Genomic DNA, 24,276 nt, shown 5'->3' with positions numbered 1-24,276 from the left:
GGGGAAATGTGGAAGGAATGAGATAAATTTACCTCGTGCTGGGACAGTGCCACGGACTCACCTCCACACCTGGAGCTGTCTGCAGGGATGGCATGAGCTGTATTTATTACACAAAAACCTCTGCTGCTTCCTGGAGCTTGCAGGTGAAGAATTGGTGAATGGCAGGGGATGACGGCAGGCCAGGGATGGGAAGTTATTCCGGTTATCCCGTCTGTGAGTGAGGGGCTTGCAGGGCATTTGTCACCCTCAAGCAGCTCCTAACAAGCATCATGAACTGAGTTTTGCAGGTGGGCAGCAGGTCTGGCTGAGCTGCTCAAGGATGGAGGAGCTGCAGCCCTTCTCCCGTGTCTGCCTTTGGATGCTGGCAGCTTAGTGCTGGAAAAATCACTTTACTGACAGAAAGGCTCCATTCATGTGCAACTTCTGCCCCTTTTTTTTTTGGTCTCCTTAGGTGTAATCTTAAAATTACAAGTCCAGCTCTGAAATGCAGCTTCTGCAAATGATTGTGTGCTCTGGGGGGTGAAAACCTGAGTTTGTGAGTGAGCCCAAGTGTGGAGCAGGTCCCGGCTGTGCCTGCTGGGAGAGCATCCTGCTGCCCTGGCTTCAGCAGGAGTGTCCTTGTCAGAGCTGTGACTCTCACCCAGAGCAGCCTCTTGCATCCCATGTCCTAATTAGTGAGCTCCGTGAGCTGCTAATGAGCTGTGTCAATGCCCTTTGCCCCCCATAGCCAGTGGAATTCCAGTGACCAAATCAGGTACTCTGCGACACAAAGGAGTAATTCCAAACCCTAACTCACTATAAACTGTTCTGCAGCTCCCTAATCCTAAAAGGTGCTGATTCCCGGGATTGTGCCGTAGCCTGGCCCGGCAGGACGGCACATCCAGCTGCAAATCCAGCTGCTGGCAGCACGAGCTGCCTGCACAGCGCCCGGCTTTAACCTCCAGTGAAGCCTTCACTATTTCTTCTCCCTGGTTACAGTCCCAGGCTGATTCTCTCCTATCCAGTTTCATGCCCAGAATTAACTGTGCCCGTGTACAAAGCTTAGCAGATGTTCAAGGAGCTGAATCTGATACTTAGCTCCAGCCTGGCTGCTTTTTTTCAGCTGTCACTGGCAAGGGAGGGTTTCTGCTGGAAATGCTTCTTGGCTCTTCTTTTGGAGTGGCTCTTCTCTCCCCTGATGGCCTTAAGCAGCCCTGAATTATAACCTTGTCTGTGTATGATTTATAAAAACCCCAACGAGCCAGCAGACCTGTACTTTGAAGGCTGTAGGTCCATAAAAAACCAGCCTGGAAGTGGAAGGATATTTCAGATAATGCTCTCTCTAATGATACCATGTCCAACTCATCAGTTTTGCAGGGAGAGCAGACTCAAGTCTTGCTTTTAATGTCTTTTAGGTTGCATTTAAGCAGCACATCCCAGCGTGCAGTGAGTAGAGGAGGGAGAGAAATGACTCCTTTACAGAACACTTGTGATATTCCTGTGGGATAAGCAAGGTCTAAACCCCTGCCTGCTCAAAGACATTTTCCATTATCAGCTCTCACTGTCCAGCTCCAGGTGCCCCCCTCCTGGGTGTCCCTGCCCCTCGAGGTCCTCAGTGCTGCTTCAGATGGCTCCCCTGCCCTGTCTGAACCACAGAGTCCTTGTAAAGCCCTCCAAAGATCGTGTGCCAGAGGGATTTTACTGGTGCACTGCTTCATCACCTGGCCAGGATCTGTAATTAAGGAGCTGCTGAACTCCAGAATTGCAGCTGCTGGGTCCATCAGCAGTTTGAAGGGGATGTTGCTGCTTTATTGACACTTGCAGTGATTCACTGGAAAAGGCTCTTGGAAGCTCCCAGGTGTCCCTTGAACATTGTTTTACCATCTAATCCTCCATCAGGCTGGAATATCTCAGCTGGAATATCTCAGGTTGCTCCCTGCCCTTCAGTGAGCCCGGTGCCTCTGGGATCTGTGCCAGCAGCAGTTTGGGGGAGCATTTCCCCCTTTGTCCGAGCCAAGGACTGATGGCCAGTTTGGAGCAAAATCTGTCAGTGCTGCTTGTGTTTCCCTGTCCCAGAGCACAGCGTGGACACCCAGCAAAGCAGAGAATCCATCCCTGGCTTGTCAGCAGATCCTGGGTGAGCTCTTTTGCCGTCTGCACTCAGATGTTGCTCCCCAGCTCCCTGCGTGGCTCAGACAACGTGTCACAGACTTCCAGCTGCTCAGGGGGGTTTGGCAGTGAATCTTCTCTGTGGAATCAATCCTGTGTAGTCCTGAAGGACCCAAATAAATGAAGATGTAGAACAAAGCTGCCTTCTGATTACTGTGTCAAGTGGGAATGTGTCTGTGGGCTCAAATCCAGCTCTTGGGTGTTTGAAGCTAAGGTTGGAGGAATGGCTTTGAGCCTGAACCATTTACAAAAATCCCACTTCTGGTTGATGTAATTCCAGTTGGGAGGGGAGAGTTTTTGAAGAGAAAAGACTGATTAAAATGCCTGATGTTTCAGAGCAATAGGAATCTGTTGTGACTTGCATTAACACGAGTTAAAGGTGCACAGGTTCCTAAAGATCTGCCAGGCACTTCTGTGTGCACTGGCCTTGCAGCAAGTCCTGGCCAGTGCCAAAGCTGGGGTTTGTAACTTGAAAAAACCTTTGCAATCCTGAGCAACATTGTGCATTCTGAATGCAATCAGAGACAAGATTACAGCCTCATTCCCTATTAGCAGCTGTGGATGACTCTCATGTCAAATATTGTTGGTGGAGATGCAGCCTGAATGAGGGGAAAGAGTGAGGTTTATCCTTCCCCAAATGTGTTCTCGGGGGGGAAGGAAAAATTGAGATTTTCTTTAGTGCCCAGGAGAAGGAAATAGCTGGATGCAAACCAGCCTTGATTGATGCAGTCACTATGGGCTGATGGCAGGGAATATGGCTCACTCAGAACACATGGAATGGGTATTCTGGGACAGGGAAATCGTCTTGTTGCCAAGAGCGTGGATGGCTTTGCAGACAACACGTGGGCAACTCTGCTGCTGATTTTACACAGCCACTGATCCACTCTCCAGGGATCATTTAAGTCCTGCCGAGCACAATTCCAGTTAGAGACGTTCACAGCCATGGGATTCCATCCAGTAATCCATCTATTTGTAATTGTTCCATGCTTATTTTGTGGCGTTTCAGGCTGAAATAGAGCTGAACAAGCTGCCAGTGTGGGGGGACATGGGCATGGGCTGGAAAAGGAGAGAGGCAAGCCATAATTTAATGGAGGAAATAATTCCAATAAAATAGTTTGTGAGCTCATGGAGAGGTTGTGGTGCCTTTTCTAGGGTCACACAGTCCCATTCAGATGAGAGATAAACCAGACCTCTTGGTACCCAGAGCTCTTTACTCGAAAGCAGCTCTCCAGTTTTCCATGGGGGACAGCTTCCTGATGGGGATCTGCTGCCTCAGACACGTCTGGGGAGGGGAGGGGATGGAATAAAGGAGCTGCAATCTGTCTCTCTTGGCACGGCTTCATTTTTCTAGAAGCACAGCAAAATTCTAGATCCTGTCCCCTCACAAATTTCCTTTGAACTGAAAACAATTTCGGGGCTCATCTCCCACCTTTTGACTCAGAAGTGACAAATTAAAGCCTTTTTTTCATAAATAGAAGAATGGAAATCCAAACCCTGGTGGGCTGCCTGTGTGAAGAGCTCCCTTTGGAAGGACCTTGGACCTGGAATTCCAGCCCTGCCAAAATCCAACAAAACGCTCAAATCATTTTCCATCTGCAGCCTTCAGGGTGAGCTTCCTACCAGCCTTGGGTAAAGTGGCCACATTTTTTTCCTCCAAAAGGTAAAAAAAAAGGGAAATTTCAGGAGAGACTGAGGAATTTCTCAGGCATTGTGCCGTGCCTTTGCTGTTTTGTGTGTTTCTAGAGGTTACTGGAGTCACCAAAGGCAAATCCCTGGCAATATTCCAGGGTTTCTGGAAGGGATCCCAAGCTGCAGGAGAGAACGTGCAGCTCCTGCTCTGGAAAAAAGCAGAGTTTGTGTTTATGTGATGGCGAGTTCAGTGTCCCCGTAAATGCAGCTCATCGGAATGCTTTGGTTCAGGGCAAAGTGCAGAAAAACATTCCTTCTGGATCCCTGTGAAATAACAAACAAACAAGGGTGGGATTGTTTGTTTTGGTAGTCAAGTAGCTGTGCTTTCGGGCAGTGTGGTGGAGGCCACATATCTCAGTTTTTAAAACAGCCAGGTTTAAACCCCTGCCTTTGAGATCAGAGAAACAACCTTCCCCCCTCCAATTTCTACATATTTGGCCATTTTCAGATGGCTTTTTAGCGTGGTTCCTGAGTAAAAATAGTGAGGGCTGGGGCAAAGAAATTCAGATTTTAGCTTCTAAATTAAAATACTTTGTTTCTAATCATGTGGAATATTCTATTCCATTCTTACTGTGTGGAATAATCTGTGTTTCATGTACAAAGCAGAGCATTTTAGGCACTTGGAAATCCAGCCCTTGGTGATCTTTTGCTCAGCTGAGGAGGTGAGGACTGCCAGGTCTCCCTCCCACCCTCATTTCCAGGATGCTCCAGGGTTTGGGTCATCATGTAAGACATCAGCCCCTGGTTTCAGTTTCCCTCTCTGCCTGAGAATATTCTCAAATCCCGAAGCTGAGAAAATCAGAAGAATTTTTTCACTTTCCTCAGCCAGATCCATCCCTGGAAGTGTCCCAGGCCAGGTTGGATGGGCTTGGAGCACCCTGGGATAGGGAAGGCTGTCCCTGCCCGTGGCAGGGGGGATGGGTTGGTCCAGTTCCAGCTGAGCTCAGGTTTGCTGAGGTCTCTTTCCAGCCCCAAGGAGGGATGGGCATTCCTGGGCATTCCTGCCTGCTTGGGAAGCTCCGAGGGGCAGGAATCCCGATCCTCACATTGCATCATTCCTTTGAAGTCACTTCAGTTGTGGTAATGATTTATATCAGATCATCTCTGGAGCCAAAAATAGAACTGGCTTGATGTGACCTTGGCCGTGCAGAGCCTCTCTGGGAGTCAGGTGATCCACTTCACAAACAGCCGGGATAGTCCCCTGGAATTTCATGTTGTTACCTGCTCCATGGCCTCCTTCAAGCTGAACTTTTCAGGAGAGGCCGTAAGGAATAGATGCTGATTTTTGATACTTGAATTAAATCCTGAGTTGGACTTTCTCAGAAGATCTCAGAGGGAGACCTTGGTGGGTTTCAGGTGCTGTGCAAATGCCAGCTATTCCTGCTCTCCCAGCACATCAGCCCCCGATTTGCTGTTTGGATTCCCTAATCACTGTCAGCGCAGGTAATTACAGCACCACTTCCAGCTAATTCCTATTCACGGAGCAGCAGGGAAAGTGTTGGCTTGGGGGATGAGTGAGCTCAGTGTTCCTGATGGAATCAGCACCTGGGAGCATTTGGGGCTGGTGCTTCGTGCTGCTGGCAAGCAGCTGTGGCAACACAAGCAGCTCGTGCAGTCCATGCCTTCAGCCTGAAGTGCTGACACGTCTCAGGCACAGCCCTGACCGTGCTGGCACCAAAGACCTCGTTCCTTGCTCTGTGGTGGAACTCAAAACAGGGTCTGGGATTCACTCTTTGTCCTGGGCACGGCACTGACAATTTTTCAGTGCTCCCAGGAGGGTGCTGCCAAATTATTGGTGGAATCATGGAGTGGTTTGATGGGAAGGGAGCTTTAAATCCCACTATTTTTATTGCTGGAGATTCAGGGTTTCCTGTAGTTTATGCTCCCTAAAGGTGATGCTGGGTGAGTTTTATGTACTTGGAGAGCACAGAGGTGGGACAGTGCTGACAGTGCCCATTCCTGATATCTCCACCATCCCATTTTTGAAGGTTTTAAGCAGTGAGGGTGTGTCTATTCTTCTGAGTCTGTTTGTAAGTACAACAGCAAACGATTACTGAAGGATTCTTCCCTTCTTTGGGCTTCTAATGGCTGAAGTTAGAACTACAGGGTTTTGAAAAGCAAAAGGGTTGAATACTCAAACTTTGGACAGTCTCTTTTGGGTGGGATTTTGGAGATTATTTTTCGTTATCAGGTGGGAGGAGATGATGTTGGCCCAGCAAACCAAATTCTCAGAAGGCAAATGTACAAAGTCTCTCCCAGCAGAAGTAGGTGCATATTTAAATTGTGGCTTTGGTGTGAGCTGTAACTGTGGTCAGTGATTTCTGAGCAATCCAAATCAAACCCTTGCATTAAACAGAACAGGCTGAGTGCCCAAAAAGCTGGAAAATGGGAAGAAAATCCTGATCAGTTCAGCTGGTGCCTGGCATGGGAGCAGCCTGGCCTTGAACTAAATGCTCCTGCAGCCACGTGGGCCAGGAGTGTGAGAGTCCGTGTGTGAGATGGGGTGGGAAAAATGATACAGCTGGGAGAAACAGCTAAAAACTGGTGAAAGAAGCACAGCCAGTCAGTTAACAACCCTTTGTGGGTTCAGCAAGGGAGTTACAGCTGCTTTTCATGAACATGAAGAGTTTTTTGACCCAGCAGGGGTCAGAGAATAGAGCTGTTTTCCTGTTGGGAGCTGCCTTAGTGGGGCAGTGGGATGTTGTGATGGGTCCCATCACTGCTCACCCCACTGAATCTGTGCTGTGAGTGCCTTGCTGATGGCTGGTCTGATTATTTTTTTCTTTGCTTTTGAAATCACACTAATTTCGGTGGCAGTTTTGATTTATTTCGAAGCTACCAGGTGTTACTTTGGAATTACTGATGAAGTGTGGGCTGTGAACAGTTGGCAAGGCTTGTAATTCCTGCCTTCTCTGCAGGCAGTCTGAGCTCAGCTGAGAGCTGTGGCTCTGAATGCAGGAGCACGGCAGAGAGTGCACCAGAATTAAGGGATGGCTGGGAAGATTGCAGGGAATTGTGGCAGGAGCTGGAGAGATGAAGTGGCTTCGTGCTGTGGTTGGAAAGGTGTTTTAAAAACCACTCTGCACAGAGCCTGCCCCAAATGACTTGAATTTAAATTCAATTAGACCCTGGGAGCAAAATGACAGAATGGTGCTGGGTTCTGCAGTTAAATAATCTGCTTTTTCCCTTGTCAGTAATTCAGTTCCTGCTCCCTTGTGTTACCCTTATTCACAGCTGATGCAGAGTGTCACCTCTCACTCAAGAGTTGCTGGCTGGATCCAAAGGAACAGGATGTAGCTCTCCAACAGCTTGGGCTTGTGCTCCCTCTGAACTTCTGAGAGTCCACAGCTGACTGGGGATTTAACTTCTCTGTGAGTACTGGTGATATTCAGGCCATTGAAGATGCCAAGTTTATTCTTCTGTGTCTCTAGATTTACCAGAGGTGCTGGTTAGTGTTCAAGAAAGCTTCAAGCAAAGGGCCAAAGAGGCTGGAGAAGTTCTCAGATGAACGAGCTGCTTACTTCAGATGCTACCACAAGGTAAGGCACAAGGTTCTCTCAAACTGTTTCTATCCGATGCAATATCAAGAATAAAATCCAAAGTTTTGTCTATTAGTTGGCCTGAAAATTGAAACTTTTTTAACTCTTAGGGTCCTAAAGCTGTTTGTGTGTGCTTTCATTCAGTGGAGGCAGAGTAAACATTCTTTGTAGCAAACATCTTGCTGAGTGAGTGGAGAAGGACTTTATTTTTAAAGCATTTGGCCTTTCCTCAGCCCTTTAAAATCACATCTGAAATACTTCCCAGTGGCTCCTGCTCTTCGTGTTTACAGTAACATGGAACACGGGACATTCCCAGGAACATGGGAATTCAAAAAGCACTTGGAGGTTCCCATTTTCCTGGGAATTTGCCTCTGTGGGAAGACAGGAGCCAGCTCCAGACGTGAAGGACAGCATGGACCTGGTGTGAAAACCTCTGCTGAATTCCCTGGTGTTACAAGAATGAGGATTTTCCCTTCAGCCACTGCTCTGGAGTGATGTGCACGTTTCATATTCACCTGAGAATTTCCGTGTGTCGTTCTCCTGGGCGTGGAGGTGGAAATGAGAAACCTTTTAATTCATAATAATTGTCAGCAAAAACTGAAGGTTAGGAGTGATGGGCATGAATTCCCAGGAGCTTGAGGCTGCTCTGCACTCATTTGGACAGACTTTTAAGAGGAAATCCTGAGGGAATCCTGTCTCTGAATCCTGTCTACGTGCCATGGAACCTGTAATCGATTGGTCATAGAACCCGTGGCTATTTCTAATAAGTCAGGCCCAGAAATAGTTAATTGATGTTTATATTAAGCAAGTTGCAGAAGTAATGAGGGTTTTTTTCCCCTTTTTTGGGAGAGGGCTGCACAGAGCCCTCTGTGTAAGAAATGTGTGAGAACTTCCAGCTCTGTGTGAAACACTGCATTTATGTTATTATATCTGTCAATTATTGATGCAATAATCAATAATTTGTTGTCTTGTCCACTAAATTAATGCAATATATGAGCAGCACCTTGGGTAATGGATATGAAATCCAAGAGGAGCCTAAATGAGACTGGAATTTCTCCTCTTTCACAAAATTCCATAGGTCAGCACCTGTTTGCAGGTGTTTAACCCACCAGCAGCCTGGACCTGCAGACTCAAGCACCATGGAAAGCCTCACTAGCTGGGAGGGATTTTCACTTTTAGGCCAAGCTTAGTCTCTACTTAACAGTTACTTCATTTCAAGCTATTGCTTCTCCTTTAAATTCTGGGTATCTCTGGTAGCTGATTTGACAGGAATGAGTGATGATCAAACTCCAGAAACCGTCACTGGGGACTTACACACAAATTTTGTGTGGTTTTTATCAGAACTTTGCCCATCACATGGAAAGGACCTCAAAGGTCATCCAGTTCTACCTTGGGGACACCTTCCCCTGTCCCAGGTTGCTCCAAGCCCTGTCCAGCCTGGCCTTGGCCACTTCCAGGGATGGCTCTAGCTGATGGAAAGTGGAAAAATTGCTGACTTTCTGGGGTTCATTTGGATTTTGAGAATATTCTCAGGCAGAGAGGGAACTGAAACCAAGGATGTTGAGTAAGGCTCTTCTCTGGTTTAGAGTTGTCAGCTCTCCAAGCTGACAGGTCCCATTTATTTTTAACAAACCTCACTGAGAGGGAGCTAATGAATATTAAATGACATTTCTGGGCAAAATGTACTCATTTACAAAGAGCACAGGTGGATAAAAATGAGGGTTTTTTTTAAAATGAGCCTTGTAAATGTGTGAAATTCAAACGTGGCAAATGATGGAGATTCTGAAAGTATTAAATATGAGCTGCTGGAAGAAGTGAAAAAAGAGCATGTCCCTGCTGCTCTGTGTTAGGCTGTAGTTGAATGATTCTTAGGAAAACCAGAGTTAATTATTGATAAAAACACCCAACAAAGAATATGGCAGAGACTTCAACACTCACTGCATGTCACCTGCTTTTTATTTATAATATTGGTGGGATTTTGGTGCTGAAGCCATTGTGCAGAGGTCTGGGGTGGTCACTGCTGTCCTGCAAGGGTTGGTGGTGTGGAGAGGCTCTGCTGTGATAATTCTGGTGCTGTCACTTGGGGACAGGAGAAGTTAATCCTGCAAAAAAACCCCCAAAACCCAGGCAGACCTGTGAAGGTGTCAAGTGTGCCACGAGCCTGTGCTAATGAAGGGTTCAGGGTGGCAGATGAGAGCAAAACCTCACCTGCACATCCCCAGGGTCTCAGGAACACACTGTCAGCAGGATGCAGTTTGTTGGGTTTTTATTGGAGTATTAAGGATTCTACTGGCACATCACGAAGTCAAAAGAAATAAGAATTTTTTCCTTAAAGTCAACTCCTACCTGGGCTCTGGAGTGATTCTCAAATGCTGCTGAAAGCAGCTAAAAAAACTGAGGAGCCCTCACTCAGCCCATCAGTCTCGGGAAAGGTTTAATCCATCATAAAACTGTAAAGGGTAGAAAAGGAAAATGATGAATGGAGCTAATTTCTCAACAGCCCCTGCCTCCTTCACTCAAGTGTTTCCTTCTGAGGCTTTCCTTTTTCCTGGGATGCATTGAACTGCTGTGTTCCTTTGATTTGTTGGTGCAAAGGGGCTGACAGGGCCCTGGTTGTGGTGGCACCGTGGTGGCACCAGTCCCTGGGGCTGAGGCTGGGCAGCAGCTCCTTTCTTTGCCCATCTGAATTTTGGGTCCCCAGCAGTGCCTTGGTGGTGCTCCTGTTATTTTGGAGAGTCCCATTTGTTTGCATTTGAATGTGTCCCTGTCTGCAGCTCTGCACCAGGGCCTGAGCTTGGACATCCTCACCACGGGAAGAGCAAACCAGAAATAAATACTTTTTTTGGTCTAATATTAACCTTAAATCCTTAGTAGTCCTGCTCTGCTTTTTAAAAGTGGAAAGGTCACGGTGTCCTAAAATAAAGGTCATGTGAGAACAGTCATCTGTAGCTGATGGAGTAAACTGGGGATTTGCACACACAAAGCAAATTTCCCACTTAATTCCTTTGGTCCCACAAGGGAGGGAAAATAATTAGGATCCAGGCTACAAGGTCTACACAGAGAGTTGCTTTCCAGGTGACTGTCTGATTTTCACTTGTTAAACGTAAATAAGCAGCCACAAATTGCCACATGCTTGAACAAAATACTACTGGAGGAAGGAAGAAATTCTGATTTCTTTTGACTTTGTGATGTGCCAGAAGAATCCTTAATATTCCAATAAAACCCCAGCTAATTGCACCCTGCTGACAGGAATACACCAAGTCTTCGAGGGGTTCGAAGTTTTAATCCCATTGTGTTAATCTTGCCTTGAAACAGCAGAAGTAATATAAACAGTCTTCCTGTCTGGTTATGGAATAATCCATTTGGAAAATTGGACTGTGGAACTTGTAATTGTTTTCCAGGCAAAACTGTATCACAGCAAATGAAATGTTTCAAGTCTGACCACTCTGCTAATAACGAGCTGTTAAACATTTATTTTAATGAATGCTATCACTTATCTGTGAGCGAGGCGTCAGGTTCAAGGCTTTCAGAGAATTAAAGGAACTTCTCAGGGTGTTTTGGTGTCTCCACTAAAATTCCGCCTAGTGGGGCTTGTGGAATATTTGTGAGGAAGAGAAGAGAAGAAGAAGAGAGAAAAGACAAGAGAGAAGAGAGAAAAAGAGAAGAGAAAAAGAGAAGAGATAGAAGAAGGGAAGGGAAGGGAAGGGAAGGGGAGTGGAACTGAATGGGCTTTAAGGTCCCTTCCAACCCAAACCCTTCCATGATTCCATACAAAATTTAATCTGTTATTTTTACTTAGCAGGTTAGAGATGTGCAGGCAGCTCTTACCAGCAGGAGCGAGCAATAACATTTTCCGTTAAATGCTCCCCTGGGGTTTCCTGGGGAATGTTTGATTTGTTCTCATCACGGGGCAATTTTCAGTGAGCTAAGACAGAGCCATGAATCCTTAATTAAGATGAAACCCCAAAGTGCTTGGGAACCATTGAGTGTGGCAGTTGTGGAGGCAATAAATATAACCCCTGGTGTTATGCTCTGAAATGCTCCCCATATTTGAGAATTATGCACTAATTCAAACAATAGTTGGAATGCTGAGGATCATTTTTTAGGAAACTGCTTTTTGGGCATGTTTTTGATGGGAATGGGAGAAGTGGAAGAATTTTGGCTGAGTGGATCTGTCAGGCTGAAGCTCTGCTCGTTCTGTCAGCTGGGAAATGACTGATTGATTAATCCCTGGTCCTGGTTCAGAACTCTCTCACCACACAGCTCTGCAAGTATTTTAGTTTTTAATCTAATCAAATGCATTTCAGTTATATGGATTGTCATCTTAATCCAAAGGAGGCTCAAAAAGGAAAAGGAGGGAGGAAATATGCAAAGGGAGGTCTTTAAACCTTAACAAAATACCATTCTTCTTGTCATTTCTCTGCTAATACAGTCTTAGGTCTGATATTTGTGGTTTACCCCTCAGTTTAGAATTACTTTGCTAAGTGTACGTTAGTTCCTGATTTCAGATAAATAAAACATACACGGATTAAACTACCCATGAAAACACTCGTTTTGCAAGAGCCTGGCAGGAGGAGAGCTATTTTAAAACGCAAAAAAATTAAAAAAAAAAGGAGAAATAAACCAAACTTCAGCCTCAGTATTTGCAGGTGTTTGGTGCCTGCTCCTGGCCGGGTTCCAGGAGCGTGGGGGTGTTTGCAGGCTGCCGCCCCGGCAGTGTGAATTCCAGGAGGATGTGCCAGACAATTGGGACCATCTGTTGTGCCAGGGGAGCAACAGGGAGGCTGCTCAGCCGCCTGGGCTGAGCAGGGCACATGCTGGGTGGCACAGCAGGTCAGGGATCCTGATTTTTTCCAGAGGACTGCTCCCCTGGGAGTGCAGGTGCGAGGTGGAGCGCTGGCAGCAGGAATTGCTCCTTGGATAAAGCTCTGGATCGTGCCAGGAGGGACCACTGCCTGAGTGGAAAATACCCCTGGAGCTGGGAGAGGTGGAGGCAGCCTCAGCCTCGATGGCAGCTCAGATGCCGTCAGGTGAAGACTTGGAGGCCCCGCTCTGTGAAGAGCCACCAGGTGCTTGTGGGGTGTTGTTTTCCAGACACGGAAATCGGGTGCCACGAGATTGTGCCCAGGATGGAAGGAGTGGAAGCTGGAAAGTTGGATTCCAGCCACTCTTCTGCAGGGAATCATTGGTGCCCCTGAGTTCGGAGAGTCCCAGAGTGCCAGATTGTCCATCTGTGTGTGCTGCTGAGCACCCTGAGCCGTGTCACAGCACCCTCAGGACTCCTCTGCCCGCAGGCAGGCCCTGGGATATCCAGCAGGGACACTCAGACAGGAGCTTCCCATCAGCAAAATTCCAAGTCAGCCTAAATCCTTCATTGCCAAAATGTAAGTTCTGCTGACTCAGAACTTACATTTCACCCAGGGCTGGAATTCATTAGCACATTCCCTTGCAGGAAATGCAAGTGTGCTCGGCCTAAATGTCAAGGTGGTTGCTGTCCTGGATGGGGAAAATCTGGTTTTCTTTCCCCTTGCATTCGAATCCTTTCTTGGCATCTGAGGAAAATACCTTGGAGTGGAACTTGGCAGCTGTTTGTGCTTGACCTGCCGTGTCCCAGGGAATGGGTCATGACAGGTCTGTATTTAGCAGTGAGTTGGGGTCTCTGGGGGATGTGCTCCCATCACAGCGTTTCCTGGAAGAGGGTTAAAAAAAACCCTTGTGCAAAATTAAGCCCAATTATCAAGTCTCAGTTTTGACACTTCTCAAAATCTTCAACCTGGAGGCTGGAGAAACCTGAGTTCCAAATTTGGCAGCTCTGCTGGAGGTTCCCCATGGGATGATCCTTCCATTATATCCTTCTGCTGCTGCCCGTGGGAGGAGGTTCTGGACATTGGCTGTTATTTATAATTTCTGGGGAGATGTTGCCCATGAACTGCCCTTTGTTCCTCCCATTCACAGTAGGAAAAGCTTCTCCAGGGTCGTGCTTGGAAGTGTGATTAATTTAAATAAAGAATTCCTCCTCAGCCAAATTTCGGAGCATTACTCATGGGTTGTGAGGGTGAAAAGTGCATGTTAGAAATATGAAATCACTGTGTTATGGATTTACTAAAGCTGTGTACAAGGTAATACCATTTTTTTTTTTTTTGGGGTATAAAAGCTATTTTTCCAATTATTTTTTGGCAGCCAAGCAACAGAACTCTGTGTTTACAGTCTGAATCTTTAATGCTAAAACACTTTCTGATAATGAAAACTGTGATTTTATTTTTGTTTGGTTTTTTTTAAGTGGACCATTCTAACAAATCCTCAACTTTCCATCAAAAAAACCCAAAAAAACGTAGAGAGCAGCTTTTCACCATTGTTTTTTCCTCCCTACTGAAAGCTGTGCTGGAACTGGGAGTGCTGGAACTCCACTTGGGTGAATCCTTTAGATTTCCATCTCTCCTCTCTCTGGTTCTGCTGCACCAGGTTGGTCTTTCTCATGCCTTTCGTGTGAATATTGCTCAGACTGGAGGGAGCTTTGGTTCCACCTTTTTCTTGGCTAAAATTCCCATTGGGATGGTGATGTCTGGAGGTGAGAGAAGTGGAGGACGTGGCTGCTGCATCTCCCAGGGCTTTCCCATGGAATTTCCGAGGTGATTCCTGGCAAGGCGGCGTTTCCTCAAGAGCCATCACGGAGGTTCAGAGCCTGTTCATGCTGTCCCACCTTTTTCTCCCTCCTTTCCCTTCTCACCTCCCCTTGCCCAGTCAAGAACGGACAGATCTCTTCCCAAGCTCCTCATTAAAATCCCAAATTGTGCTTTTCCAGGTCACAGAGCTCAATAATGTGAAGAATATCTCGAGGCTGCCAAAAAGCACAAAGAAACACACTGTGGGCATTTATTTCAGTGATGACACCTCCAAAACCTTTGCCTGTGAGTCAGGTGGGTGAAACAGTGACGCTCCTTAGAAAAGCTCAGAGCATTATTGTGAAATTATAAATATGATGTACCTACACAGAGATTTTCTGGGCATTTATACAGAGCTTGAGGCAGACGAGTGGTGCAAGGTGCTGCAGATGGAGTGCCTGGGAACACGAATTAATGACATTAGCCTTGGAGAGCCTGACTTGTTGGCATCTGGAGTAGAGAGGGAGCAGAGTGGTAGGTACAGAAATATTGACCTTTTGAATTGTTAATTGCTTTATTTTCAAGCCTTTTGGACTGTATGTACAGATATTGGAAATAAAGAGGAGCAAAACTGTTTTTCCAAGCCCTCCTTCCTGGTTTGGGGGGTTGGTTTTGGTTGTTCAGGGGTTTATTTTTGGCTTTTAGTTTCAGTTGCTGCCAGTGATAATAAATAAGTTAACTGGAATTATTTTGGAGTAGCACTTCTCTTTCTCAGATGAGTTAGTTGCTCTTGGAGATGGGAACTATTTGTTGTGTGGGTTTTTTTGTGTGATGTCAGTGACTGAGGCTCTGTAAAGAGAATAATAAATAACAGTAATTGCATGCAAAACCTGACTCCGTGGCTACTCCACTTTCCTATGCAAATGAGCTCATTACCTGCACAAGCAATGTATTTATTCATGCACACAATGTTATGAGCTGTTTGCAAATATCAGGATTATGCTGGCACAGCTCTCCTCAGGCTCTGAGTGCACACACAAATATTTGATGCCCTTTGGGTGCAGCATCTGACTGCCCCAAACGTGGAGTTTGTTGAGTTATTGGAAGGAATTCTTTGTGTGGGAATGAGCAGTTCTAAGTGGAAATAAGATCTTGTGTTAGAGATGGAAAATAGGAAATTCCTTGAATGACTTCCACGTTTGCTGGGCAGGGATTTTAGACTAACCTTTTGTTTTTCTCCCAGAGAGATTCAATGTGTATTTGATGCCATCCCCTAATTTAGATGTGCATGGGGAATGTACCTTGCAGATAACATTTGAGAATATCTGTCTTTGGGACATCCAGAATCCCAGAGTCAAACTCGTCTCTTGGCCATTAAGTGCCCTCCGGCGCTACGGGCGGGACCCAGCCTGGTTCACCTTCGAGGCAGGGAGGTAGGTGGGACTTTGTTCTCTTGCTTTGCCTTCCTGGGGGTACTTGGACCATTTCCAAAGGGTTTCCAAGGATAAGGGAGCTGATCTTCAGCCAGAGGCCAGTCTGGACCCATTCATACAAAAAAACTCCAATTAAAATATAGAAACAAATATAAACCCCAAAAAAACCCCAATTAAAACAGTGAAATATAAACTAAAAAAAAAAAATCCTCTGTTAAAAATACTGAAACAAGTATAAACCTAAATAAAACCCCTCTCCATCCCAGCTGAATGGAAGCAGTTGCCAAAGTGCCTGAAGGGTGTGGGAGAGCTGAGGTATCCCCAGGGATGTCGGGTGGAGGCTGACAGTGTTCTATGGTACTGTATGGAGTTATTCTTAAACAAAGCAGTCAGTGAGCCAGGGGTTTGGATGGAAAGATCTGGGAAGAAGAGGTGAGCATCATTCCAGAGTTTGTACAAGGTTTGGGCGCAGAGTTACGGAGTTTTCTCAGGAGAAGTGGAGTTGGATGTCGAGGGCAGTGGGTGCCAAGTTGTTTCCCAAAAGCAAATGAAAGGAATGAAGGGACTCCTGTTTTGCATGGATCTTTTTGACAAACGGGTTTATAAGAAAGCTGAATGGAATTCCTTGGTTTAGAGGCGTTGCTCCTCCAGCTCAGTGGTAACAAGCTTTGGGTGAAGCTGGAGCAATATTGAACTGAGCCATCAGACCCTTGTGAGGAGATACTGGAGGCATTATTTGAGATGAGCACATTAGAGAATTACAGCAGTGAAGGGGAAGCAAATCACACAATTAACTTACCTGGAAAGGGAGAAGGCACTCAAGTTTCCATCCTCCATCTTAGTGCAGGATTTAGCCCTCCTGGGGAGGGGAAAGGAACACGTTTTCCTTTGGCTGATCATGCATTAGCCATGACAGGACAATGCATTTGAGACTCTGAGGATTTGTATTTGTTGTTTCAAGGGGAAGACAAAAGTCTGCAAAACTCATTAAAAGTCCAAAGGGGGGAGACAAATCAATGCTGCCTGGCACAGATTCCAGATAGAGCCTAAAGAGAAAAAATCTGGGTCTTGTGCAGGCACTCTCCAGAGCTTTCACACTTGTGATGGAGCAGCTGAGTCTGTTTGGAGACAGCAACACAAACATGGCCTGGAACAGTAACTGGCACGAGGGCTGCACAGAACCACAGGCAGAGAGGTGGAAATAACTTTGTTCCCTCTTCAGCCACCTTTGTTTCCTCACTCCTCGTGCAATGACACTTTTAGAGCAGCACAGGAAGGTGTTGCTGGTTCGTGGTGACCTGGAAACTTCCATCTCCCACGTGGATGCCCTGTGCTCTTGCCTTGGCAGGATGTGTGACACGGGAGAAGGGCTGTTCATCTTTCAGACCAGGGATGGGGAAGCCATCTACCAGAAGGTTCACTCGGCTGCCCTGGCCATAGCAGAGCAACACGAGCGGCTGCTGCAGAGTGTGAAGAACTCCATGGTATGGGCCTTGTTGGGATGGGGATGGGGATTGGGATTCCACACTGGTCAGCACCCAAAGTTGTGCTGCTTCAGGGGGATTCTGATTATTATTATTATTAAATTCTGCTTGATTATAAAATTTAGGGCAATATGTATAACTGGAGTTCCTGTTCAAGGATAACAACAACAGGGAAAGAGAGTCCTCAATGTCTGTGGGTGCAAAGTTATCGATAAATGTGAATTAATACAGAGAAAATCAGCTCCTGTCAGTGCACAGTCTCATTAATTTCCTTTGATTAATCAGCACCATGAATTTGTTTGGAAGCATTTCTCATCAGTCTGCTTGCAAAATGTGGCTCCTGCTCAGTTTTCCATTTGCTAAGTGGTGTCTGTGCTCCGAGGATGGTTTGGGAAGAATCAGACAGGTTCCCTGGGAAGAGCTTGACACTTTGCTTGATTCTTTCAGAAACATGAGAAGAGCTCACCTGCAGCCAGCAGTGCTGCTGGTTTGCCCTTTTCCAGTAAAAGATCATCTAACACCATCTTTGCTGGGTTTTACTTTCTTCTTTAAAACCAAGAACCTCTTAGTTCTAGTTAATGAAGGGAGCTCTTGTTCAAAAATATCTAAATTTGTCTTCAGTGGAGACAGATGGATAGATGAGACAAGTACTCAACAGTGACTAAATTAAGCAGATTAAAATTAACCTAGGCTAGGTCAGCATAACTTCAGTAACATTTGTAGCCCAGCAGGGTCAGAAGGGATGGAGGAACCTGTTGAGGGAACAATTTCGTGTTCAGAAAGCAGGGATCAGTTCTGAAACGACAGTGAATAGGTCTACAGGCAATTCCAAGTTCGTTGGCTTTGCATTTCTGGAATAACGTCTTTAATAGATGATGTAAAATTTCCATCTCACAAGTGCCCATAGACTCAGCAGATGCAAAGTTGCTGTAGATTTCAATAGGCAGCAGCTGCACAACCTCTAAAAAAGCTTTTTCACAAACACTGTGTCCCACCACGACCCCTAAATCTAATTTTGTAGACCCTGCAGTGCCAAGGGAGGGGATAACAGCATATTCCAGCTGAACTGAAAGTCTTGGAGCTCAGTAGCAGAATACAATTGTTTCAGCTGAGTCCATATGTCCTGGATATGAGTTCTCCACATCTGTCACAGAAATGTTGAAATACTCAGTAGGGCTCTGTGTCTTCTCTGGGGCCCAAGCATATTCAGGTTTAGAAGCTCAGGCTGAGCTCTGTTGTATCAGGTGGCTTTTTCTGCTGATCACAGAATATTTGCCAAGAACCTCTTTGTTCAGATTGATTGATTTCCCCTGTATTTTTCTGCTGCTTTTGAATACCTCACCGAGGGCTTCATTCCAGATCTTTGCCCTTTTTTCTAAGCTGTCTGTATTGTTTCTGTCTCCAAGAATTCCTTACCCTGTGTAAATTTTTGTATTGGTGAAGCTTGAGCTGTTACCTACAGAAAGGGCAAGTAAAGGAAGAAGGTAGGAGATGTGGTGGTGAGAAATGAAATCCAGTGAGTGTTTTCTCTTTGCTCCTGGCATCCTGACCACTGCCACATCCATGGGGGGATTACCCAGGGCTGAGGGGAAGGTTTGATTAAACCACCTGAGGGCTCCTGTGCAGGGAAAAGGAGAAAAGAAAGGGAAAAAGGGAGTTGAATATCCCATGGTGATGGACTGGAGCAAAGCTGCCAAGGAGTGCTCTGACGTGTCTGGCACCTCCTGGGCTGGAGCCTCAGCCTGGCTGTGCTGCTGAGGAGCTGAAAGAGAGCTCTGAGCACGTCTGGGACACTTCCACAACTTATTTTCAGTGAATCCACAGCTCCTCCCTTTTCTCTTTGAAAGGGAAGAGCGAGCTGCCTTTGTTTAGTGACTATAAATCCACTCTGGTCATTGGTGGCTCTTCTCCTCCAGGTTTCTCACTTTCACATTGCCAGAGAATGGAAAGCAAAGACCTGTTCAGGTTTGATTTTGAAACCAAACCTAAGAAATCTTCAATCATCTTTCTTTTCTTTCCTTTTGGAGCCATGGTCACAACCAATCTGAGAGAATTTCAGTGTGCAGGGGCTCATTTTCCATGTCAGTGCCAGGTGCTGCTGTGGGATGGAGCCAGGGCGAGTTGTGCCTCCTCCTTCTGCTGCCACAGAGACACGAGAGGCTAATTGTGCAAATGAAATCAATCACCATTAAAGCCTCCTGTGCTCGCAGTCTGAGGTGCTTTGATGAAATGTTGTGTATTCAGGACAGAACATGCTAATTTTTATCCTCAGCTGTGGTTTTTTTCAGCTTTCTCCCCTGCTGATCGAGTTCAGGAGGGGCATCTCCTCTGGGCCTTCTCTGTGGCACTGTTCAGCTTTGCTCTGGCTGTGTCTCTGGGGTTTTTCCCCCAACACAGCCTGTTGGTTTTTGCTCTCCTGCTGACAGCAGAACCATTCTCAAACTGCCCCAGCTTGCTGTCCAGCTCCCCAATAAATGAAACCTCCAAAAAATGATACCTGCAGCTGAGCATGCCCTCCCCACGGTGCTCTGCTGATTGGCACTCCCTGGAAAAGATGCCATGGTTTGTTTCCATGGTGCTGAGGTGTGTGGTGACACTGCAGAGGGCTGGAGCTCTCTGATCAGTGTGGTGTAGGTGGGACCTTGCCTGGGGCAGTGATTCACATCCAGCTGATGTGGAGGTGGCTCCTGTCAGAGCAGGACTTGAGCTGCCTTTGGTTTGCTTTAGTTTTAAACTAAAGTTTTTTTATTAAACCAAATTCCAGTTTTTTAGCTTCCCGTCACAGGTGTCCCTGCACAGAGAGGAGGCTGAAGGTACCTCTGAATAACTTGGAAATGTCTCTTTCCTTCTCTATGTTTGCTATTGGATTTTGCTCCAAAATACACTGATTTTCTTGTAAAAGGTTCTTTCACCTCTGGTTTTGTGAAATCAAAATTCAAAACTTACTCTTTTGTAAAAAGCTGTCTTCATAAATTAGAAAAGTCTAGGGAAGCTTTGGTATGTTTGAACTGATGTTTCCCCGAGCTTTGGGAGGAGAGTTTTAGCTGCACTGTGAAGCTGTTGATAAAATCCAAATACTTCTATCAGCTTGTACCTTATTGAATTAATGGAAGCAAAAGTGCCTTAAAGTAGTCAGCTCTCATGTGTTAAGTGCAGTGTCGATAACCAGGGGCTGTGATTATGTAAGGAAAGGGAGCTGAGGGCCCTGCACGAGGGGGCAGTGTGGGATGGGGCTCCCAGCAGGGCAGTGCAGCCCCTGTGCTCTCCTCCCAGCGCGTCTGGCTGTGTTCCTGCAGGGAATCTGGATGGAGGATGCAGTTCTCCTGCTGCACTCCTGTGCCATCAGCTGGCACCTTCCTGGGCTCTAGAGGAGGGAGGTGAATAGAAAATGCTTCAGAATTAATGAGAACAACTTGTGAAACACTCCCAGTGAGGTTCTCCGTGTGCCGAGTGGGATCTGGCTCTGGGAAGTTGCAGGTGTAGCCGGGCAGCCCCTCTGGTGGCAGGGGAGGATCCCAGCACTGCCCTGCCTGCTGCTCACCCCCGCTTTCTGTTTCAGCTGCTTGAGTTAGGACTGCCCTCGGGGGCAGCAGGGCTTGCCCAGGAGCAGGGCAGCACCAAGGTGAGCTGGAGCAGCAGCAGTGGGACCTAACCCAGAGCAGTGTGCCCTCCTAACCCAGGGCAGTGTGCCCTCCTAACCCAGAGCTGTGTGCCCTGACCCAGAGCCGTGTGCCCTCCTGTCCCAGAGCTGTGTGCCCTCCTAACCCACAGCTGTGTGCCCTCCTGTCCCAGAGCAGTGTGCCCTCCTAACCCAGAGCAGTGTGCCCTCCTGTCCCAGAGCTGTGTGCCCTCCTAACCCAGAGCTGTGTACCCTCCTAACCCAGAGCTGTGTGCCCTCCTAACCCAGAGCTGTGTGCCCTCCTGTCCCAGAGCAGTGTGCCCTCCTGTCCCAGAGCTGTGTGCCCTCCTGTCCCAGAGCAGTGTGCCCTCCTGTCCCAGAGCTGTGTGCCCTCCTGTCCCAGAGCAGTTTGCCCTCCTGTCCCAGAGCTGTGTGCCCTCCTGTCCCAGAGCAGTTTGCCCTCCTGTCCCAGAGCTGTGTGCCCTCCTGTCCCAGAGCTGTGTGCCCTCCTGTCCCAGAGCTGTGTACCCTCCTAACCCAGAGCAGTTTGCCCTCCTGTCCCAGAGCTGTGTGCCCTCCTGTCCCAGAGCTGTGTGCCCTCCTGTCCCAGAGCTGTGTACCCTCCTAACCCAGAGCAGTTTGCCCTCCTGTCCCAGAGCTGTGTGCCCTCCTGTCCCAGAGCTGTGTGCCCTCCTAACCCAGAGCTGTGTGCCCTCCTGGCCCAGAGCTCTGTGCCCATGCAGACTAACCCGGGCAGGGGGGAGTTCAGGCTGCTTCAGTACCATTTCTTGCAGTGGTTGTGCTGTCCCAGACAGTGTTCCAGCCTGTCCCTGACCTGCTGTCCTGCCTTGCAGCTGCAGCTGAAGATGAGCGAGCGGGCGGTGTCGCTGGGCACCGTGGTGCCCCTGCCCCGCAGCGCCTACTGGCACCACATCACCCGGCAGCACAGCACCGGGCAGCTCCTCGGCCTGCCAGGTAAGGGGCACTGCCCTGCCACCTCCCCAGAGGGTGGCACTCAGCCTCGGTGGGGACAAGGGCATGTCCTGTTTGGGATGGACAGCTCGGCACAGGGGGTGTGCCGGCGTGGTGTAACCCTAACCCGAACAACCAGGAAAAAAAGCCTTAAAGGAGATATTTTTCCTGGTTCTTTCTTTCCGACACTAGATGGGGCAGGCAGCACGCGGAAAGCTCCATCCAGGGGAGGGATGGAGGATGAAAGCAGCGCTTCCATGCCTGGTCAGAGCTGTTCCATGGATGAGGGCATGGGAGGCGGAGCTGCTGGTGGCACAGTCTGTGCACTGGCCTTACTGTGCCCTTCCACGGAGCCCTTTATTAAACCAGGGCTGAATCCAGGAATTCAGCATGGAGCTGGCATGAGATAAATTGGCTGTGTGGGTACAAACCACTTGTTTTATATTTAGAAAAATATCTTGCTTGTTAGACTGGGAAAAAAAGGATCTAAAAGAGCATTTTTACATTCTAAATGAAAGTCAGAACTTTGAAAAAAATAATTTGCTTTGTACAAGTTTCTGTTCTGAAGGTAAAGAAAACCTGCGTGGATATTTCTGAGCTGGAGCAGCAGATTGAGCAGGGATAGATTTAATTAATTAATCTCTAGCTCCCATATTCCCGTGTGTCAGACACTGACTGAGGTGCGTGTGTGTAACTGGGGTTGTTCTGTTTTTTCCATCTGGCTCTCCATGAAGACGTTTCCAGCCCAGTGAAGCTCCACCGCACGGACACTTTTCCAACCTACAGGGCAGAGCATCGATAAAGATCTGGGAAGAACTTTACAAACTCTTTGTCTTCTGACCAACTGCCCCAGTGGATGAGTGGTGATGACAAGCAAGGATGGAAACGCAGAGAAGTTCAGGTTGGACAAAAAATTCTTGCAATACAAAGGATTTTTTAAACTTTGCCCAAAGCGGAAACTCTTCCGTGGATATTGGAGAGAGGAACCAAACCACCAAACCCTCTGGTGTATCTTTTATATCTTACAGCTGGACAGAGGAGAAATCACTCCCTAAACACTTCCCACTGGTTTTGTATGATAGGATTGTTGTAAATATGTGAGACTCCTGCTGTAGTGTGGTTATTTTGTCTCCTGGCAGCTGTGTGTTCACCGCTGTGTCACTCTGGTTTGTGGCAATGCTTCTCTTTAGTTATTCCCATTATTGTTACCCTGTTTCTGATCTCTGGAATGGTGGCCAGTTTGAAGCAGCTCTTGGATACAATTTTTCCTGTTTGAAGACTTGATTGATTTCTTTTAAAAGAATCTCCTCTTTCCTGTATTTATTTCCATCTCTGTAAACATTGAAAATAAATAAAAAAGTCCCACTTAGTTTGTGGTGCAGTGTTTTTGGTCATTCAATTAGCACAAGCTAATTTTCTTCTAGGACAGAATCATGGTCTGGGGCTTTGAGTTAAAAACAGAAAAAGGTAAATGTTGGATTTCCACGTGCAGGAGTGTTGTAGGAACAGAGCTGGAGGGGAGGGAGGCTCTCAGGGAAGCCAAACCCTGGCTGTGGTGAAGGTAAATGTGTTTCTGAAGGAAATAAAATCAATCTGCCATCGCTGTGGAAGGTACCCCACAGTGCAAAGATAAGCATAATTTATTGTAAATAAGGATTATGTTCATTCCGGAGCTGAACTGCTCACACAAACAGGGATTGAAAGGCATGTTGTGACTAATAGCCCTTTATCTTCCAGGTTTACTCCTGCTAATGTATTCCCTCCCGAGCTGGCAGCAGCTGTTGTTTTATCAGGGATATGACAGTTCAGTAAATGCTTTTATTCACCTTTCACTCATGCAGTGATTGATAGAACGCAGCTATCTCTGGCTGAACACTCCTATTACAAAGAAGACCAAAAAAAGCCACTCTAACCTTGGCCTTTAAATGAAGAGTGGTTAAATCAACCAGCTCTGAGATGATTCTTTCCAGTGAAACTGCCTGGCAAGGCTGGGAAAGCAGCCTGGAATCCATGTTGCTTTGAGTTATGGGGGGTGTATGACACAGGATCGAGGAGCTGCTTTGGTTTAATTTTTGGTACCAGCACATTGAGTTATCTTTGCATCACTGCTGCCTCAGAAGGCCAAAGGAATGAGGGAATTTGCTGCTCCTGGAGTGAATGGCTTTTTGGCAAGGGCTGCCTGTGTTTGGAGCTGGCTGCCAGGTGCTGTCCATGGATCCTTGAGAACTCCTGGTCTCTGTTTTCTGCCCTACACATGGACCCTCCACAATAACAGCCCCTCACAAAGGGGTTTTGAGCTTGGGCTCTGTGTAAAAAGGAGAATAAAAAACAATTTACAGACTGGTTTCAATTGCTCCACCAAATTCCAGCACAGCCTTTTTTATATCCTTCAGCCTTGTTCTTTCTTGAACGCCTCATGGAAATGCCAAACCCCTGGACCCTTTCATCCCACAAAATCCATGCTGCAGGTCAGAATAGTGGAGACAGAAGGTTATGTGTTAGGGGAAGGAGAAAAAGGGATCAGAGAGGAGGTGTGGAGCTGCTCACCCCACTTTTCAGATCCATGCTAAGAAGTTATTCCAGTTTTTGAGCAGGTCTGAACCAGCAAACTGGAATAGCACAGTGGGTAGAGGGAGAGGGTCCAGACTGCAGCAGAACTCTGGGTAGTGATCCTAAAATCTTGGAATCAAATGCATTAGGGAAGAAAAATACAGATCTAATATCAAGACTTCCCATTACATTTCTTTTCCGTAGATGTTTTTATTGCAGGTAACAAAATGCGAGTGGAGT

The 24,276-nt window shown here is 47.0% G+C and overlaps 1 protein-coding gene across 3 annotated transcripts in view; it reads left to right on the top strand.

Annotated features, from left to right (window-relative positions):
- DOK5 (docking protein 5) overlaps positions 1–22,851 on the top strand; it is a 32,249-nt gene extending 9,398 nt beyond the window's left edge. The window contains exons 1-9 of one of the 3 annotated variants that reach the window (XM_048322011.1): positions 7,275–7,376; positions 13,753–13,838; positions 14,179–14,293; positions 14,393–14,512; positions 15,222–15,411; positions 16,760–16,895; positions 20,455–20,517; positions 21,369–21,489; positions 22,221–22,851. In XM_048322011.1, coding sequence (XP_048177968.1) covers positions 7,364–7,376; positions 13,753–13,838; positions 14,179–14,293; positions 14,393–14,512; positions 15,222–15,411; positions 16,760–16,895; positions 20,455–20,517; positions 21,369–21,489; positions 22,221–22,288 — 912 coding nt within the window. In that variant the 5' untranslated portion in view covers positions 7,275–7,363 and the 3' untranslated portion in view covers positions 22,289–22,851. Of the gene's footprint in view, positions 1–7,268; positions 7,377–13,752; positions 13,839–14,178; positions 14,294–14,392; positions 14,513–15,221; positions 15,412–16,759; positions 16,896–20,454; positions 20,518–21,368; positions 21,490–22,220 lie in introns of those variants that run through there. The other 2 variants (XM_048322009.1, XM_048322010.1) reach the window with 2 other exon arrangements.
- The last annotated feature ends 1,425 nt before the right edge of the window (positions 22,852–24,276 follow it).

Source organism: Corvus hawaiiensis, chromosome 17 (genome assembly GCF_020740725.1).
Source record: "Corvus hawaiiensis isolate bCorHaw1 chromosome 17, bCorHaw1.pri.cur, whole genome shotgun sequence".
NCBI lineage: Eukaryota > Metazoa > Chordata > Aves > Passeriformes > Corvidae > Corvus > Corvus hawaiiensis.
Note: the sequence above shows the minus strand (reverse complement) of the source record. Positions and strands in the feature narration are given on the sequence as shown.